Source organism: Bos indicus, chromosome 9 (genome assembly GCF_029378745.1).
Source record: "Bos indicus isolate NIAB-ARS_2022 breed Sahiwal x Tharparkar chromosome 9, NIAB-ARS_B.indTharparkar_mat_pri_1.0, whole genome shotgun sequence".
Classification (NCBI taxonomy): domain Eukaryota; kingdom Metazoa; phylum Chordata; class Mammalia; order Artiodactyla; family Bovidae; genus Bos; species Bos indicus.
Genome location: NC_091768.1, coordinates 32,090,203 through 32,110,937, shown reverse-complemented (window position 1 = coordinate 32,110,937; position 20,735 = coordinate 32,090,203). Strand labels below are relative to the sequence as shown.

General features: G+C 39.8%; 1 protein-coding gene across 1 annotated transcript in view; it reads right to left on the bottom strand.

Annotated features, from left to right (window-relative positions):
• Positions 1 to 8,526: 8,526 nt before the first annotated feature.
• MAN1A1 (mannosidase alpha class 1A member 1) overlaps positions 8,527 to 20,735 on the bottom strand; it is a 173,135-nt gene continuing 160,926 nt past the window's right edge. The window contains exons 10-13 of the mRNA XM_019967140.2: positions 18,547 to 18,766; positions 17,395 to 17,567; positions 12,016 to 12,131; positions 8,527 to 11,205 (exon numbers count right to left, since the gene is read on the bottom strand). Of these exons, the coding sequence (XP_019822699.2) occupies positions 11,079 to 11,205; positions 12,016 to 12,131; positions 17,395 to 17,567; positions 18,547 to 18,766 (636 nt within the window). The 3' untranslated portion in view covers positions 8,527 to 11,078. The remainder of the gene's footprint in view (positions 11,206 to 12,015; positions 12,132 to 17,394; positions 17,568 to 18,546; positions 18,767 to 20,735) is intronic.

Below are 20,735 nucleotides of genomic sequence, written 5' to 3'. Positions count from 1 at the left end.
TCTCCTTAATGCACTCATCATTGTATGAAGAGACAGAAAGAAAACTAAATCTATTCTATACCGTTTTTACAACAGAAAAATAAATCCAAGATCTTGTGAAAATTCATTATATTTATTTACCTTTCAATCATGTTTTTGATGTATTATATGCTTTTATCTAGTGTTTAAAAGAAATTGTGTATATTGATTGATAATAACGACAAAAGTCGCTTTCAGATTTTCAGGGACTGATGAATCTCTTTGAGATCTCTTGTTACTCTCCCTCTCGGTTATTTGCTCATTTATATTAGCACTTCCACCAGAAATAAAGAGACAAGAAGATAAGGTTGACGACAGTGAAAATTCTAGCTAGCCATTCTGTCACCTGTTATTATCACTGAAGACAGGCCAGCTTGCGAAAAGGAAGATGAACTTACTAGGAAGAATATAACAATGTCATTATTAAGGGATTTGCTTGACTCCTAAAATCCTTGATCCTATTTCTAGAGAGGATTACAAAAAGGCTGCAGTAGCTACAGAGGCGTTCTTCTTCCTTTACATCACTGACAGTGTCTCCCACGTGTTTCACTGACCAAAAGAAGCCAGTCTCAGATGTGTGAGCAGCCTTTAACTATGATGGCTCAAACAAAAAAAAAAAACCCCATCCCCTCTAAAACAAAATAAACAAGTAAGCTTAATCCTAATGATGAGAGAGTATCTGGTGTGTCTGCTGATCTTACCAGCAGTGTATAGTCCAGAATCAATTAAAATGGAGGAATACGGCTTGGGCTCCTGTGGGTTTTCCCTGAGACAACTGATATATTTTGAACATGCTAAGAGATGAGAAAACTGTCCTATCTTTGGTGAGTTTACTGTTGCAAGTACTGTGATGAGAATTTTCTAATGACAGATTATAATTAGGTATCTCACAGTTAAGGTAAACATGAGATTACCCACTAAAAATAGAGTCCGCATTCAGTCTTGCAGAAAGAAGTACCACTTGGTGTTAGTAGGGCCTAGCAGAGGCTATGTTCTGTAGCAGGCAAACTTAAGATGAAAATTCTGTTTCTATCTTTTCAACAAAAGTTTGAGACTCTTCCTTCATAATACTTTGTTTGTATGTGCTGAGTTACTTCAGTTGTGTCTGACTCTGCTACCCTTTGGACTGTAGCTCTCCAGGCTCTTCTGTCCGTGGGATTCTCCAGGCAAGAATATTGGAGTGGGTTGCCATGCCCTCCTCCAGGGGACCTTCCCGGCCCGGGGATCGAACCACTGTCTCTTATGTCTCCTGTACTGGCAGGTGGGTTCTTTACCACTAGTGCCACCAGGGAAGCTCTTAACACTTTGTTCAGTCTTTACTGTATGTTCTCTGAGTGCCTTCCAGTGCAGGATGGAAGGATGTAACCAGATTGAAGACAAATACATGCCAGATGCCACATTAAATCTTGTATTTTTATTCATTAATAAGCCACGGCAACTTCCTTTTAAAATCTTATATATTTTTGCATATTTGCCCCTTTTCTAGCCTCCAGCTCTGTTCAAGCAAGAAGCAAGTCTAACTTGCTCTCTGCAGAATCCCTAGGAACCCGGGATAGTGTCTGAAACACTCTGGGAGCTTAATGAATGTCTGTGGAATGAATGAGTAAAAAATAATGACCCAAGAGTGTGATGAATGTGAACAGGAGTTTGCATAAAGTCCTTTGGAGACTCACAAGAAGCAAGAACAAATTGGGGGAAGAGAGAGGCAGACAGGTTACAAACATGTAAATTGAGACTTAAAGGTGAGTAGACATTTTTCCAAGAAGAGTAGAATACAGACAGGGAGGGCCATTTCAGGTGGAGTCCAGAAAAGTGAAAGTCAGCAGGGGTGTGGCAGGGGAGGAGAGGGGAACTGCGTGTACTTTGTTAGGCAGATTCTAGGGCAGAAACGCAAGCCCCTCTTTAGAAGTGCACAGTCTGCTTCACTGGTGGGGAGTACTAGATGAAAAGGCAAGTGTCACTCTGACATAATTCATGTCCTCAATGCTATAGAAACTCTCAGTTTCTTTTATTTTTTTTTTATTTTTGAGGTGGGGGACAGGTAACGGGACTCTCAATCAAAATCACTTTTGCATTTGTCTTTGAAAGGATGTGATTAGTTTTAAATTACTATAAGTACATTTCAAACATTTAAGCTGAGGAGCTTCCAGTTCAAGATGGGAGAGTAGAAGGATACGAGTGTTCATCTCTTCCTGCCAGAGCACCAAAATCACAACTAGCTGTTAAACCACCATTGACAGGAGGGTGCTAGAATCCACGAAAAAAAGATACCCCAGTCCAAAGACAAGAAGATGCAATGAGATGGTAGGAGGGGCACAATCACGAAAAAATCAGATCCCATAGTCACCGAGTGGGTGACCCACAGGCTGGAGAACAATAACACCAAAGAGGTTCTCCCACTGTGAAGGTTCTAGGCCCCAAGTCAGGCTTCCCAGCCCGGGGATCTGGCAAAGGGACTGGGAATCCCCAGGGAATCTGACCTTGAAAGCCAGCAGGGTTTGATGACAGGACTTCCACGGAACTGGGGGAAACAGATGTGACTTTTGGAGGGCACAAACATGTAAGCTGATCTTGGAAGCAATACTGGCTCTTTCAGAAATTATTTCAGCAATCCTTCCGAGTTCATTAAATTGATTTTGTTGGTTTCCAAAGCTACTTTTGGATGAAAACAAAACTATACTTCAATTTAAAAGCAGTTCTTAACTTGCAGTCACTGTTTTATTTTCATGGCATTATTTGAATACATCAATGACACAGCTGATAATAGTGCGCTTACTAGTGCGGCAGTCAAGCAGGTTGATCTCTATTTCTTTTCTTCTACAAATGCTGAAAGAAAACCGCCTGTTCTTTAATAAAAAGTATGTGGAAAAGTCAATTAGTGCAGCACACTGGTGTGAAGAAAGAGCTGGATATTTCTGTTCTCATCTTAGAAAATAAGAGCTAAACTCTGACCTTGGAAGATGAGCAATAACATGTGTTTGAAGCAGTCTGATTGAAGGACGGCATCCAAAGAAGCCTAGGGTAGTTGGAAACCGCAAGCAAAATAATAGCAAACGTGTTGTCATAACAAAACAAGCTGGAGGCTTCCCAAGGCAGAGGAGAGATGATTCTTTTGCAGGAGATGATTCTCTTTAGCTCTTTATAAAGCTAGAAATAGGGACTGGGATTCAGGGATTGAAGCATAATCCTACCAGGTACAGAGATAAGAACACATACATATGTGAGCTGTATTAGTCCTCATGATGTAGGTGTTATTATTCCCATTTTACGGATGAGAAAAGTAAGGTTTTGATGTCTCATAATTTGGGTGCGGTGGTCTCAAGTCCATGCATGGAACATTCCTTGCTTGTGTATTGCGTTTCCTGCTCCACCATCCACAAGAGACATTACTGAAGGTACAGCCTAGCTGCTCCACCTGGGCTGATCACTCCTCTCATTTTACAGATGAGGAAACTGAGATGTAAAGACTTGTTTCAAATCATACAGGAAGTTAATGCTATAGCCAAGTCTGGAACTCAGTTGTCTTGATTCTTAGTGAAATCTGCTTGCCACTGGCCCAACTATACCTATGTTCTTCTTCTCTACTGCATTATATAAAGAAAAGAGACTAGATGGATTTTTAGTGGTGGTATTTAAAATATATAAAATTTTGCAGCTCCTGGCCACAGTTCATTAAGTCACAAAGTTATCCATCTGGAAATAGATGGCAAGGTGACCAGTACTTAAAATGTACTTAGGGTTTATTTAACCAGTGAGGCTAATGTGCGGTATTGACTGGCAGGGTGGTGGTGAGGTTTTGCACAAAGAAGGAAGAGACAGTTTGCTAGTCCTTCTGTCACTTGCTAAATAGATGCCTTGGGTCCCAAGAGTCAAAGCTGCCATGCCCACGATACGGGGCCAACGGCACCGTGCCCGCCTTAAGAAGCTGGTGTGGTGGCTTCTCAGCTTAGTTCTAGGGCCGATTTGATGCTGTGTGTTTCTACTTTCTACCAACAACCACAAAAATTCAAAGTCAGGAACAAAGTTCCTAAAAATTCGGTGAATGAGAATCATCATTTCTCCTTGGAGAGTCAAAAAACAAAACAGAATAGAACAAGCAAAACAAAAAACTCTTAGGTGCCAGTCATTTTTTGGGAAAATGTTACTTGAAAATCTGTACATTTTATGGCCCTTTGTGCAGAATTATGAATTAATGTGTGTTCATAGCCTAAGGCCAAAATAACCCAGGATGTGGAAAAGTTGCTCTGCATCTATCCCTGTTCTTCTCTAGGCTTTCATGGTAATTTGCATTCACTGGGGAATTAAATGAATCTGTAACACAAGTTTACGTTAATTTATTAGTAAGTAATGTTTTAAGGGCATTCAAAGTGATCATAACAATGACAAGTCAAAAAAATCTTCGGTGATTAGCATTACAATGAATGTAAAAATAGGGCGGGTGGGAGGGGCAGAGGTGGGTGTGGATGGAAATGAAGGTGCTTTTCAGAGGTCATTTCCAAGAACATTTTATACATTTACTCGACACATGGCCCACTAGGAATTCTGTGTACTCTGCACAAGTGACAGCCATGTTAAAATTCAAGAAAAACAGAAGAAACAATTTAAGAATTGACTTTAAAAGCAGCTGTTGGGAGAAGAAAGCAAATGGAACAGTCATTGAATTAAAAATTGGGGTGATTGAAGTTAATACTTTTAAGATTCCTTCAATAAGAAAGCATTGTTTAAAAATCCAATATAAATCTGTTTCTCAAAGATTTAGGTGTATGGCTTACTACTTAGAAATGCTTTTGTAAAAGGATGAATCTATGTTTCCAAAGTGATCCAAATTTTGTTTCAGGTTGCTGTTGTGCTTAAACCTTGAAGTAGAAATAAAAATTCAGAAGGTACATAGGCTTGTCATGACTTGCTAATTAATTACTTCTTCTGCTATTTTAGGACTTCCACTTACTTATGACTTAAAATTGTGGCTCTTGACTTTAGAATGGATGGGAATTACAGAAAGAGCTCACTAAACGTGGATATTCCAGGCCACCCCTTAATTTTGATTTGCTTAGTTTAGACTAATGCTCTGGAATCTGCAGTTTAACAAGACTTACAAGAGATTCTGGCACAGGGGAACTGCAGCCGACACCTTGAGAAATACAGCCTTAGACCAGTTTCCAACAGTGAACTGAATTTACACCTTTATTTTGGAGTAGGCTGGTTGGATATAATGTACGCTCTCATATATTGTTCTTTCTTATAAGCATAAATCTTACTAAATCTCTGTGTCTGGTAGCAGAGCCAGGATAGAAAACAGTTCCTGACCTTGGGAGAATTTCCCAGTTTCCTCATATTTAAAATAAAAGAATTGGACTAAATGCTGTCTAGACTCCTATGTAGTTCTAATACTTTATGTGCATATCTTATGCCTGGCAAATATTTTGTAAAGGTTATGACTCATGTATTGGCCAATGTAGATGGAATGAACAAGAAGAAACAGAAATCAGTCTTGGGCCATTAAATCAGTTAAAAAGATTTAAAAAAAAATTCTCTTCATCCCATTCTGAGTCCCCCCCAGATGTCAGGCACAACCTAAGGAGCTAGAATGGCAATTAGATATATTAACTCTAGGCTTAAATAAATTCAAAGAAAAAGATCTACATTGTTTTCTTAAAAATTTAAGCAGCAGTCTACATATAACTGGGCTTCCCTGGTGCTTAGTTCGGAGAAGGCAATGGCACCCCACTCCAGTACTCTTGTCTGGAAAATCCCATGGACGGAGGAGCCTGGAAGGCTGCAGTCTATTGGGTCACTGAGGGTCAGACACGACTGAACGACTTCACTTTCACTTTCATGCATTGGAGAGGAAATGGCAACCCACTCCAGTGTTCTTGCCTGGAGAATCCCAGGGGCGGGGGAGCCTGGTGGGCTGCCATCTATGGGGTTGCACAGAGTCGGACACGACGAAGTGACTTAGCAGCAGGTGCTTAGTTGGTAAAGAATCTGCCTGCAATGCAGGAGACCTGGTTTTGATCCCTGGGTCAGGAAGATCCCCTGGACAAGGAAATGGCAACCCACTCCAGTATTCTTGCCTGGGAAATCCCTTGGGCAGAGGAGCCTGGAGGGGCTACAGTGAATAGGGTCACAGAGTCAGACACGACTTAGTGACTAAACCACCACCACCACCTACCTACACATAAGTATCAGAAATTAGATGTATTGATTGCCAAGTTGTCATCTCTGTATGGATGGTTGATATTAGTGTAAAAAAATAAATCATGCTTAGAATCTTTTTAAGTAATCCTGTCACCAACAGAGTAAACAAAACCAACATTTGTGTTACAAATAATTGAATTCAGAAGGTTCCCTTTTGATTAACTCTACATCAAGTAAAAAAAAAAAAAACAATTTATTTGCTTGGTGCTATTGAAATAGGTTCTTTTTATGATATAGTGACTGGGAGATTAAGTTACAGAAAATAATAGTAGGCTATTCAAATAGAAACACTGAAAAAACTCAATATTGGAGAAATCATGACTTACACTTTTTTTGGTATGTATTTTACACAAGTCTAGATATACACAGTACCTTAATGATATAAATGTTGTAAAAAAACATCTGTTGGTTGAAGGTTATTCCAATCATAAATACTAATTTATTCTGTATTTCCCTAAAACTACTATGTGTGCTAAGTTGCTTCAGTTCTGTCCAACTCTTTGTGACCCCATGGACTGTAGCCTGCCAGGCTCCTCTGTCTATGGGATTCTTCAGTGTTCTCCAGAATACTGGAGTGAGTTGCCATGCCCTCTTCCAGTGGATCTTCCCAACCCACGGATCAAAGCCATGTCTCTCACATCTCCTGCACTGGCAGGCGGATTCATTACCACTAGTGCCACCTGGGATGCCCCAAAATTACTTTAGGGAGCAGTTTTAAAAACTGCCCATTCTTGTGATTAGTTATTTAAAACAATAGCAGGTAATACTGGTACTTAGTATTTTTTTTTTTTTAATGTACTACTTATTAAGACATTTGTAAATAGCTCTAGCAAAGCCTATGAATACAAGGTAGAATTTCATTCATTCATTCACCCGGTAACCAAGCATTCACTGTGTACACCAGGTATGAGGTGCCACTCCAGCACTGAAAACGGCAGGGGGAGAAAGACCCAATAAAGTAACTTTCTGTTCATATGGAGCTTAAATTCTAAGAGGTCAGGCAGACAACAGACACATAAGGAAAACAAATGTGTTACATAACAAATCTAAATAGAAAATAAAACAGAGTAAGGGGCAAAGGGTGACTGGGAATTTTATACTGATTTGTCAAGGAATCCATTCTGATAAGGTGCTAATTAAGCAGAGGCCTGAATGAAGTGAGGATGAGCCAGAAAAACATCTAGGAGAGATCTGGGCAGAGAGAACAGCACCCCAAATGTTTGAAACATTTTAAAAAGTACAACCTGAATCTGAAGAACCTAGCATTTTTTTTTTTAATTTTATTTTTAAACTTTACAATATTGTATTGGTTTTGCCAAATATCAAAATGAATCTGCCACAGGTATACATGTGTTCCCCAACCTGAACCCTCCTCCCTCCTCCTTCCCCATACCATCCCTCTGGGTCGTCCCAGTGCACCAGCCCCAAGCATCCAATATCGTGCATCGAACCTGGACTGGCGACTCATTTCATATATGATATTATATGTATTTCAATGCCATTTTGGGGGTTCTCCTGTAGCTTAAGTTGTTCTGTTCTATTAAGCCTCTTTGACCACTCAAATCCTAGTGACCTCCTTCTGCTCTGAACATCTATAGCAGAATTTAACTTGTCATTTAACATGATGAAATGTTTTGTTTCACTGGTGGTGGTGGTGGGGTTTGATCTCAGTTGGATTGTCAACTGAAGAACGAGGACCACTGATGTCTCCCTGGTGGTCTGGTGGTTGACAGTCTGCCTGCTCAGGTGGGGGACACAGGTTTGATCCCTAGTCTGGGAACTGGGATCCTACATGTCTCAGGGCGACTGAGTCCCCATGCAACAACTACTGATCCCATGGGCCACAATTACCGAAACCTGTGCACCTAGAGCCCACGCTCCGCAACAAGAGAAGCCACTGCAATGAGAAGCCAGAGTACTGCACCTAGAGTTTTTTTTGCTTTTGCTCGCTGCAGCTAGAGAAAGCCCATGCGAGCAATGAACACCTAATGCAGCCAAAAATGAATACATAATAATTAAAAAAAAAAAAACCAAGAAACACACTTCATTTCTGATGCCAACTCCCTGTCTCTACTCCATGTGCCCTGGTGTTCAACATATGTCAGATTCTTAACAAAAGTATCTGATTAACCAAAGGTGGTTATGCAACATTATTTGCAATCTAAAATTTTTAATGGGAAAACTGTCCTTGTCACAATTCTCTGGGTATGGTATGGAATCACTGTTAGAATTTAATATGTCCATTTGCCATGGTACACACTCATCCCAAAACATCCAAAAGCTTACTTAAATGGAGAAAAACAGAACAAATGAGGAGATATATCAAAAGACTTTATTTACAATAGAGAAATTTTACAAATATAGTTTTTAAAAATTATGTGCCAATCTATTATGTTTCCCATAACATTAGAGATTTATATAAAGTTGAAAATGACACAGTGGATTTAAGTACAAATAAAAAACAATGGGAAGAACTACTGGTACACATGAAGGTGTCATGACAAACATCACTGAAGTTCTGTAAACTGCCATATAACTTACATGTGTGTCACACAATGTATACCAAACATGTGCAGAAACAAAATTAAGTGCTATTTTAATTATTCACCTTTTGGGATGTGAAAACATATGTAAACATAATTGCACAGTTTTTGCTGAAAATGAACAAAAGACAGCCTCTACCTAAGGACTTCAGTTGTTTAAAATAATTAACACAAAATATAACTTTAATTAAATTATATCACCATAATAGGAATCTCTTATTTTGCTTACATGATTGGTATTTTGGGTCCTAGGCTAAAAATATCCAAGTTCTAGAATTGAAATAACTTTGTTCTTGCTATTGGCTGGGCAGCATGTAGTACAATCTTCTTACCTATTTATATCAGAAAGGAAAAGGTTCATCATAGTACAGTCCTATGTGTTCATACAACCTGACTTTAATATCCTATCTGCTGCAGAAATACCTATCAGCGTGTGCTCTTTCAAATCAGATTGAAAAGCAAAGAAAATAAATTATTTTAAATTGCTAGTTCAAAGACATTCATATGAAAGTTATAATCTAAATACATATGGCCCAATTTTGATGAGAATCTTCTACGTTTGCCTTTAAGTTTTGGAAATAGCAATCATGATGTCCTAAAGGATCTTTTCCACTTACTAACTTTACTGATTTATTTTTTGACATATACCAACGAATAACATTGAAAAAAGGGGCAGGTCATATGCCTTTCAGACAATGGAAATCTTTTGAAAAGCTTTCAAAAGCTGAAATAGCTAAAACAACTCAGTCTATTGAGATCTAAGAAAATAACTATCTTAAAAACTATTAGGCTGAAGCATATGAAATCACTGATACTGAGCAATTTTTAAACTACAAATGCCTTAATTTCATATGCTTCAACCTAATCTATGGGGTTGCACTGATCTATGTGACCGCTGTAGTTGAAAAGTACAGATGGTCAAAATCTCTGTACCTCAGTACATGCATCATCATATTAGCCCTTTCACAGGAATATATATAAAATATGAACCAATATGATAACCAAATCTATTTCTGGGAAAACGACTCATATCTCAAAAAATGTTTTGAAGAATCATTTAATTATAATTATTTTGATCTGCTACAGGACTGTAGAGGATTGGGAGTGTCCATTCCTATGCATTACTTCTAAGCGGAGATTGCTACATTGAACTTAACCAGACAAAATATACTATATCCTAATTTGGCCTAAAAGTTTAATAGATTTTTCCTCAATTGACCATGAATAGACACATTGCCAAAGATTCTCTGAGTTAAATCCTGCTTTCATAAACTGAAATGAATAATTTACTAAGTTTGAGAAAAGACCCTTTTCAAACCTGAAAAACCTAAACAAATGTAATAGTTTCTTTTTTTCAAGAAAAATACATTACAGATGAAATGCAAACAAAAAAACCATATGAAATACCCTCTTTCCAGAGAGTGAGCCCCGATTTCTTTACATATTCAGATAAAAGCAAAAGCTAACTCACTAAAAGTTATACAGTTTCCCTTTAAAAAATATAATTCGGTAATAGCAGAGCTCTGCAAAACTGAAAAGCTCACTTTGTTGTGTGGTGGAGAATGGAAGAAATTAACCAGTACATGATCCAGAGATGACACAGGGCATTTAAAATAAAATCTGAAAACTATTTCCCAAATTAGGAAACACTAATATAATTAACTGACAAAAATATACCGTGGATCTGATGAAATGAGGTCGACAGGAGATGATCCTTTGGGGATGATATTCTAATTTGAATTACAATGTGAGTAAAGTATTCTAGAAGATATTCTATCAAATAATGATAGACCCGCATAAGGACACTGTCACAGTTATAAGATCTGTCTCTGGTGGATAGACAAACCCGATTAACATGAAATTGAAAAGGAAAAAAGCTTTTTTTATTATTTAATTCATTATTATGGCTTTTTGCAACATGGCAAAACATTACAGCTTAAAGCAGACATCATCTCCTCATAGAGGAGGAAAAAGTTTTGCAGTCAAATCAAAATTGTAATTAAGAGATCATAGGTATACTGTTCTATTCAGTTTATTAAAAATAATACTACATCTTCATAAACTCTGGAGATAACAGATTACTTAAAAACAACAACAAAAAACCCTGTGATTCACTGGCTGAATAATAAAGGATACAGTAAGGAATTTAGGTCCATCTATATGTATGATAATAAACATAGAAGACTGCAAAACAATTTTAAAACTTAGAATAATCACAGATCTATTAATAAAAATTCATCATGTGCCTGATCACCAGAAAAAGAATTATTAAGGTATGCAGTGAAAGGAGTGGAGGAGAGTAAAATATAAAATGTCTTTTTATTTCCCATCGTCTTCAACTTTCTTTAAATTCCTAGAGAGTACAGGGAGAAGATGTGCCTCGGTGTTGAAGATCCAATGTTCCAGAGGAAGTAGATCGTCATCAGAAAATATTAAGTACAAATATCTGGAGAGAGAAACATGGGTATGTGAGGCCTGAGGGACCCGGTTATTCAGTGAAACCACAAAGACACAGAAAAACCACATCAGCGTCTCCCTTCCCCTTGTGGAGAAGTGTGGACAATAGTCAAGTATAGCAAAACCTTAAGAAGTACACTCGTTAATGCTGAGGAAAAGAAGCTGCTGTGTGCTTTGGTCCATGGACAAGAACCATACAAAGCAGTCCCAAGGGGCTCCCCTGGTGGCTCAGTAGTAAAGAATCTACCTGCCAACACAGGAGACACGAGTTCAATCCCTGACCGGGAAGATCCCACACTTGGAACATCTGAGCCTGTGCACCACAACTACTGAGCCTGTGCTCTGGAGCCTGGGAGCTGCAACTCGAGAGCCTGTGCTCTAGAGCCCTGAGCCCATGTGCTGCAAGGACTGAAGCCCAGGTGCCCGAGAGCTCGTGCTCTGCAACAAGAGAGGCCACCGCAATGAGAAGCCTGCTCACTGCAACCAGAGTGTAGCCCCTGCTCACCACAACTAGAGAAAAGCCTGTGCAGCAATGAAGACCCAGGACAGCCAAAAATAAAAAAAAAGGTAGTACATGTAAAAATGTTAACTTTAAAAAAAAAAAAAAAAGGGTAGTCCCAAGCCGCCGAACTTACACAATGATGAAAACACACCCACAGTTACTGCCATGCACGTAGAATGGATTTCAGAAGCAGTCATGCTTGGTATTATTTGAATGTGCTCATGATAAAGACAACTTTCAGAAAGAAGGTCTGTTCAGGTATCTCGGTCACACGCACTGAGAATAACTTTTACTTACTTCAGTGTCTCTGCCAGGAAGAAGCTCTGCTGCACATCATCGTAGCTCTCCTTGGTGAAGTAAACGTCCCTGAGGCCGGAGTAGCCTCCTTTCACCCTGCAGTGTTTCTCCAGGGCCTAACCCGCAAAGAGGAGGGGAAAAACGGTCACGTTTCAGGAAACTGGCTGTCACAGAGTTTTACTACCAGACTGTCACGTTTAAATAAAATAAGGACTTAAACTGACCGGCTGTGCCACCCCATGGACTGAGGCCCATCAGGCTTCTCTGTCCATGGGAGTCTCCAGGCAAGAATACTGGAGTGGGTTGCCATTCCCTTCTCCACTGGATCTTCCCGACCCAGGGATAGAGCCCAGGTAGGTCTCTTATGTCTACCTGCATTGGCAGGAGGCTTTTTTTTTTTTACCACTAGCGCCACCTGGGAAGCCCATGGACAGTATATCTCATCTAACTGGAAACATTTTTACATTTAATTTCAGAATAATTTTTAAACCATTTCATCTTATGGTCTAGAGCAAGATTCGTCAAACTACAGACCACAAAGTACATCCAGCCTGCTTTTTGTTTTTGTAAATACAGTATTATGGAACCACAGACACACTCATTTATATATTGTGTATGGCCATTTTTTCACTACAGTGGCAGAGCTGAGTAAATGCTTATGGGCCCCAAGCCTAATTCTCTTTGGCTCTTACAGAAAGTTTGTTGACACCTGGTCTGGAAAAACTGTTAATGTCAACTGGGACTCTAAACCGCTGGTTGAGCGTGCTGGGCTGCTATGGTCATCAGAACTTCTTATCTTTAAAAAATCGATAGCAGAGCACTAATGAGTGATACTGGTGACTGACAGATATAAAAGGAGAAAATGAAAACCAGTGAAAAAAACACGGCTGGCATCTATTTCTGAAATATATTTTTCTTTTCTTTAGACTGAGATGGAAGAAGATGGGATTAAACCACTGGTAACTAACCAGAGAGAAAGGATCCTACATTCTTATCACTGACTGACTACAAGTTCGTATTATAGTCAGAGATGGGAAAAGATAAGGGATGGGCAGTGTGAGAATGAAAATTTAGGTAACAGAATTTTAAAATGACTTGCCTTCCATTGTGTCAGTTACTGCTAACCTGACTGCTCTTTGTATTGGATATCTGGATATTACACTGGTTTGCCTTACTGGTTACCAGGCACAATCATCTCCAGGAAGTTATTTTCTACTCACTACATCCTATTAATTTTAATAACTATATGGTAAAATAAAGATTCCCACTGTATACAAACTCTTACTGGAAATCTGGTTCTAATTCATAGAATGTTGACAAAAATAATAAAGTGTAAAACTAAGTCCCTTACAATGTTTAATGAGATAAAGGAAACATGAATAAGATCAAGTTATTCTTCAGGTTATTTTTCGGTTTTCTTCTATAGATCACAATCCTGTCCCTTTTTAAAAAAAAATTTGTATAATTATATTGCATTTTCCTCCTATTTAGCTAAACTACCAAGAAGCTACGGCATAGCTCTTGCCATATTAATTGAGAAAAATCTTCATCGGTGAGAAAAGGGTTTCGGAGGAAAGCATGGCTCTAAGAATGCGGAGCCTGGAAAAGGTGAGGTGGAAGGCGAAGGCAGGGAGCAGGAGTGTGGTGCTGAGCGATCCACTTCCATCTGCAGACACTGATAATGAGGATATTGATTCCACACCCTAGGGCTGGAGGGCAGAAGGGAGACAGCATTGGTCGGGAGAAAAAGCATTTAATTACCAGGTGAAAGAAAATCCAAGTGGCAGGCTACGTGAACATGTCTCCTAGTGTAGAACTTTTTAAAAGCCCTAGGGAACATAAGAACAATCAACTTAAAAAAAAAGCAGTTTCGATTATACTCTTAGTTTCAGACAAAGAACTAAATGGAGGGAAAGCCTGAAGAAAGGAACTTTCAGGTTCTATTATATTTTTCCTTCCTTCCTTTTTTGATAACTGTTCTGTCTGATAAAAAGTCAAATGCCAGATACATGGAGTAGGCCAAAAATTATTTGTAAAAAAGGGTAAAAAAATAAAAAGATTCAGAAGAAGTAGGTAAATTTGTTGTTATTGAACGTAATGAAATCCTATTTCCAGACATTTCCTTAAAAAGAAGAATTTATCCGCAAAACTTTTTCTTGATTTTTTCCCTTGAAGTTCTTTGGTACTGTGATAAACTAAAGAGAGGGCCAGGCATGATAAACAGCTAACCCTCCTTTCTACAGAAATTTCTGTATGATAATGCATTAGTTGCTCACTTGTGTCCAACTCTTTGCAACCCCATGGACTGTTCCGTCCGTGGGATTTTCCAGGCAAGAATACTGGAGTGGGTTGCCATTTCCTTCTCCAGGGCATCTTCCCGACCCAGGGATCAGAAATTTCTATAAGCTCCTTCTTCTGTTGTAGAAAAAAAGAGTTGTTTTGGGGGCTGGTGCTGCCCAAACAGTTTTCATCTTTTCAGTTCACTTCCACTCATTCTTTTCTCTCTCCCATGCCTAATGTGGTGAACCAGAGTAGTCAAGAACACAATCTGACATTTTAGAGGTGGAGGCTAAGTCCCAGCTCTAGACTTCCTCACTGTGGCCTCAGTTTTCTGGATCTAGGGAGCATCCTTTTTTTCAACATGAGGTTGTCCTGAGAATAGAACCAGAAGATGACACACTTACTATTATTAGCACAGTGCGGGCCTTTCAGAAGTTTAGAGAGGCCTGCCTGCATGCTAGGTCACTTTAGTCATGTCTGACTCCTTGTGGCCCTATGGACTGTATAGCCCATCAGGCTTCTCTGTCCATGGGGATTCTCCTGGCAAGAATACTGGAGTGGGTTGTCACGTCCTCCCTCCAGGGATCTTTCCAATCTGGGGATCAAACCCCAGGGATCTTTCCAACCCGGGGATCAAACCCATGCCTCTTATGTCTCAGGCATTGGTAGGTGGGTTCTTTACCGCTAGGGCCACCAGGGAAGCTTAGAGAGGCCTAGCTACTTTAATATTTTGACATTTTTGGTAAATTAAAAAGAAAAACAAGGCTGGGAGAAATGCCAAAGAGGCATTTTTAACTTTCAAAAAATAAAAAATCCCTCATGTCAAGTCTAAATTTTAAGACTTCAGAGATGTGAAGCTGGGGACGAGCAGCTCTCCTGGGTCCCCATGACAGTCCCTGGCTTTAGTTTCTTGACAGTGGAAGAGGCCACGTACCCAGGACGCTTAGTCTGATCAGAACACATCATTTCACTACAATCTTTGGGACTCTCAGCCTCTGGACATGGGTTCCTCCAAAAACAGAGCATGAGACATGGGCTGGATGCAGCGAGCTTTGCTTTTTACAGAGGTGACATCAGGAAGTGATTGAGCTGGTGGGAAAAGTGAAGTAAGGAAGGGAGGAGGGCCAGTGAAATACACACGGAGCAGGTCACAGCTGTGTGCATGGGGGCTCATTCCTGCCTGAAACCCTCTAAAGAGCCAAATAGAATGCTTCTCAGAATGATTCTTCGGAATAACTATTCTGGGATAGTGATGTATCAACTCCAAAACCTCAGTGGCCGAGGGCGGCCCTTGGGGCTGCAGCCTCCCACACGTCCCAGACCTCCGCCAGCTGCCTCAGAAGAGGCTCTGAGTCAGAACAGCTGAGAAGCACTGGCGCTGGGCAAGACAGGGCCAGCAGGCCAGGGTGTTGTCCACTGAAGCTGAAGCCAGGACACAGGGAGGGCCGATGGGACGGGACACAGCACAAAAGGAAGAGAAGGTGCTGCCGTACCTTCTGAGTCTATGATCTCCGTGGCTTTTCACAGAAGGCAAGAGGCCCCAGCACTACCACCCCCGACTACATTTCAAGTTCTAACAGAAGTTACCACAGGCAAAAAACGGGGATTCCTGTGTTGCGACACAAGCAAACAATCTGACATCATATGCTACGGTAAAAGGAGTCAACAGATAAAAACCCTAACACATCAAACCAACCTTCATACCCTACAGACAACTCCCTCTGCAAGAACCAAGCAAATCAAAGCTTTCTGCCCACATGACAAACTACCGTCATATGATTTTTTTTCACACTTTAACATGTCTAAAATTGGCATGTCATAATTTAATTGGTATTGTTGTATTTTCTTAATGGTATATAAAATAATGGTGTTTCTTATCAACTATGGTGTTTCATATTTGATGAAATGTTATTACTGAAATTTTTAATTTAAACTGGTACTTGCAAGTGAGTATTAACCTTAATTTCCTTGCTGGCCTACTGAAGACCAAAATAATTCCCAATTACCAAAGCTTAGCTGAATCTCAATTTTAATATACTTTTTATTCAGAGGAAAAAACATAAAGAAACTGGAATTACAACTGACTAACCATAATTAGAAAATTTTTCAAAAAAAAAAAGAGGCATAAAGAATTGCTATTACTTAAAATAACTGACAACTGGTGATAAGATACATACCAAATGAAAAGAGTAATAAGCAAGATTCATCAACAGCTTCCTAAGATATTAGTTAAATTTTACACAAAGGCAATGCTCATTTTAGATTTCCTAAGAGAAGTTATTCCTAATGGTTTTAAAAGCCAGCTAACTTTCTAACAAAGAGTGCTAGACAGTAAGAGAGTGTATGGATAATTAAAGCGTTTGCCAGTTCTTATCCCCTGAATTTCCTCCCACTCCTTCTGAAATAATAGCTCTTAAAATTAGACATTGTTTGATGCATATCGTAAAGTGCACCTCCTCTGGCATTCAGCACACAAAGTGTTCAACAGATTAGTTCAGGAAGATTATACATCATATTCAGCAGGAAGAGATCCATGAAATGCCAGGATAATCCAAATAACACACTGGACAGATAGAAAGCTTACAGATATTCTGAGGATTCCGAGACCTGTGTTAGAATATTCATGTACAAAGTAGTTCTTCTATAGGTACTGTCTAAAAGTTAGATCTAAGTAGCTCATTTGCTCTAATTAAAAGCATATATTACCACTATGATGCTCAAAGACTAAAAGAAACAATCATACAGCGGTTTCTTGAAACATACAACAGGTAAGGGTGACTATTCCCAAGTTGCCAGACACCCTTTGTGGGATTAACTGGTCAATGTTTTTATAAACATGAGAACTTAATTTTATAATAGGTCTTTCCAGATTCTCCTTCAATACCAGAGGAGGTATATTTATATACAAAAAACAGAGCTGAAGGCAGGGATGTGGGATGACTTAACTGAAAACACTCAGTCTTGAATGGAAAGATGGCTGGTCAAAGCTTTAAGCTCTAAGAATCATAGGAGAGTTAATATACTAGATTGATAGGGATCACTGAGTATTTTTTCCACACACATATTCCCATAAGAAACACAAGCAAACTAAAACGTCACCTCCACAGCTTCCCAGGCCCATTTCCTGTACTTTGGATCATGAGTCAGTCGCCACATGTACATGTAAGTCTCAACAACTTCTGGCCGTAAGATGTAGTATTTCTCATTTTGCCTCGTAGCAATGGCTTCAACACCACCATCGAATCTGAAAGCTTCTGGTCCCAGTTTCACAACTAAAAGACATGCAGTGGGGGACAAGGGTTATTGTCTCTGACAATGCTTAGTGTCTATAACTTAAATGAAATTAAAAGATACTTTAGAACACTCAAGAGGGGTGCCAAAATGATCATTTTAAGGAATAGCTATAAACACTGTATAATAAGCAATGTTCAATATATATTTTTAATTTATCTACTGAAAATAGTACATTTAAGAAAGTGGTAATAATCCTTTACTTTCTTTCATTTTACCACCATTTACCGAGTCCTCACTGGGTCAGCGCGAAGCACCACCTTATTAGTGAGCTAAAAAATTAGTGTTTGAGAACTCTAAGTCATTATGGCATGAAGGTTATATAGTACTTGTGCATCAAACTTTCATAAGAAGGCAGCTAGACTCATCATATGGGGCTTCCCAGGTCGTGCCAGTGGTAAAGAACCTGCCTGCCAATGTGGGAGACTTAAGAGACATGGGTTTGATCCCTGAGTCTGAAATGTTCCCTGGAGGAGGGCATGGCAACCCCCTCCAGTATTCTTGCCTGGAGAATCTCATGGACAGAGGAGCCTGGGGTGAGTTACAGCCCACAGGGTTGCAGAGTCAGATACAAATGAAGGAACTTAGCATGCATGTAGATTCATTGTATATTTCATGCAGATTCTGGGAAGATTAATAATGGTTTATAACATACCAAATTTCTTCTGTATTAGGACAGGGACTCTAGCCCAATGTTATTTACATAAAGCAGGGTCAGTAAGATAGACTTGACCTTTTATGGCCTGGATTTTTGTTTATTGGTAAACTAAAAGTAAATGTTTTTATGTAGAAAAGCAATGCCTCTTAAAGTAAAAATGTAAATTCCTTTAAGATATTAATCATAATCATCAAATATTCACCAGGCACAGTGGATGTTTTTTTGATGGCAACAAATGGACAAAGTTACTTAATGAAATAAAAAAGCACAAAGACCATATATGAAGAGTAATAGGGACTCACAGGTGCGATTGTAAGATTCGTGACAGGTCCGGGCAATTTCAGCCCCAAGTTGAAGGTAGTGTTGGGTCATTCCTTCAGGAGCGTCGTCTGCCCCGAGTGCAAACATGCCTCCAGCAAAGCAGGTCAGGTGGCCCATCTTGTGTTCCAGGAGGCCCCCTTTCCACTCTGCGATGTAAGTCAGCCCGTTACGGGACTTCCGGATCAAGTGAGTCTCAATAGCCTGAAAATAATACTTATTTTCAACATTTTGTAATCTTTTCTCAGATTTATACTAAAAGAACATTGTGGCTCAGATGGTAAAGAGTCCATCTGCAATGCAGGAGACCAGGGTTCGATTCCTGGGTCAGGAATGTCCCCTGGAGAAGGGAATGGCAACCTACTCCAGTATTCTTGCCTGGAAAATCCCATGGACACAGGAGCCTGATGGGCTACAGTCCATGGGGTCGCAAACAGCTGGACACGACTGAGTAACTAACATATTCACTTTTACCACAACAGTATGTGTATGTATATATATATATATATATATATATATATATATAAAAGAATAAAACCACTCACAATTTGAATTTGGTTCCATAAATACAACTCAACTTGAAATTTCATTTATTGCTCTTGTACATCTCCTCTAATCTATGCTTTGTTAGTTTGGTTCATTAGAATTAATGCTGTTGGGCCAGCCCCATAGGTTTTGCTTGGTTCCATGATCAAACACTTGTAGTCCTCAGACCAGAAAAGCTGTCTTCTTTTCAAAGACAGGCCACTGGTATAGTGTTGAGAGCTGCTTTAATGCATTTCCATTTTCAAAAATAACACAAAGCACTGGCTCAGCTCTGAATAATGAGGAGAGCATATTTGTATATAAAACCCAGGCTAGTGCTATTACTCTTCCTTTCTCTCCCTTAGGCTTGAAAGGGTGGCAAAACAGAGTGGAGAAAAAGGAGCTGTTCTTCGGTCAGTCAGATTTTGTGTATGTATGTGCTTAGTTGCTCAGTCGTGTCTGACTCTGCGATGCCATGGACACCAGGCTCTTCTATTCATGGAATTTTCCAGGCAAGAATACTATAGTGGGTTGTCATTTCCTATGCCAGGGGATCTTCCTGACCCAGGTATCAAACCAGTGTCTCTAAGATCTCCTGCACTGGCAGATAGATCTTTACCACTGCTTGGTCTGGGAAGCCCCAATTGCTCGGCTTCAAATTTCAGCACTGACATTTACTATCTGCAAACTTTGTGGGTAATTTGCTTACTGTATCTTTAAATCTCAGTATCCTTATCCATGAAATAGGAATAGTAGTATCCATTGAGAAAACTGCAACATTTTGTTTATAAAGCAGTCAATACAGTGATTCAGTTCAGTTCAGTTCAGTTCAGTCGCTCAGTCGTGTCTGACTCTTCACGACCCCATGAATCGCAGCACGCCAGGCCTCCCTGTCCATCACCATCTCCCGGAGTTCACTCAAACTCACGTCATCGAGTCGGTGATGGCATCTAGCCATCTCATCCTCTGTCGTCCCCTTCTCCTCCTGCCCCCAATCCCTCCCAGCATCAGGGTCTTTTCCAATGAGTCAACTCTTCGCATGAGGTGGCCAAAGTACTGGAGTTTCAGCTTTAGCATCATTCCTTCCAATGAACACCCAGGACTGATCTCCTTTAGAATGGACTGGTTGGATCTCCTTGCTCTCCAAGGGACTCTCAAGAGTCTTCTCCAGCACCACAGTTCAAAACCATCAATTCTTCGGCGTTCAGCTTTCTTCACAGTCCAACTCTCACATCCATACATGACCACTGGAAAAACCATAGCCTTGACTAGACAGACCTTTGTTGACAAAGTAATGTCTCTGCTTTTGAATACGCTATCTAGGTCGGTCATAACTTTCCTTCCAAGGAGTAAGCGTCTTTTAATTTCATGGCTGCAATCACCATCTGCAGTGATTTTGGAGCCCCCAAAAATAAAGTCTGACACTGTTTCCACTATTTCCCCATCCATTTCCCATGAAGTGATGGGACCAGATGCCATGATCTTCGTTTTCTGAATGTTGAGCTTTAAGCCAACTTTTTTACTCTCCTCTTTCATGTTCATCAAGAGGCTTTTTAGTTCCTCTTCACTTTCTGCCATAAGGGTGGTGTCATCTGCATATCTGAGGTGATTGATCTTTCTCCTGGCAATCTTGATTCCAGTTTGTGCT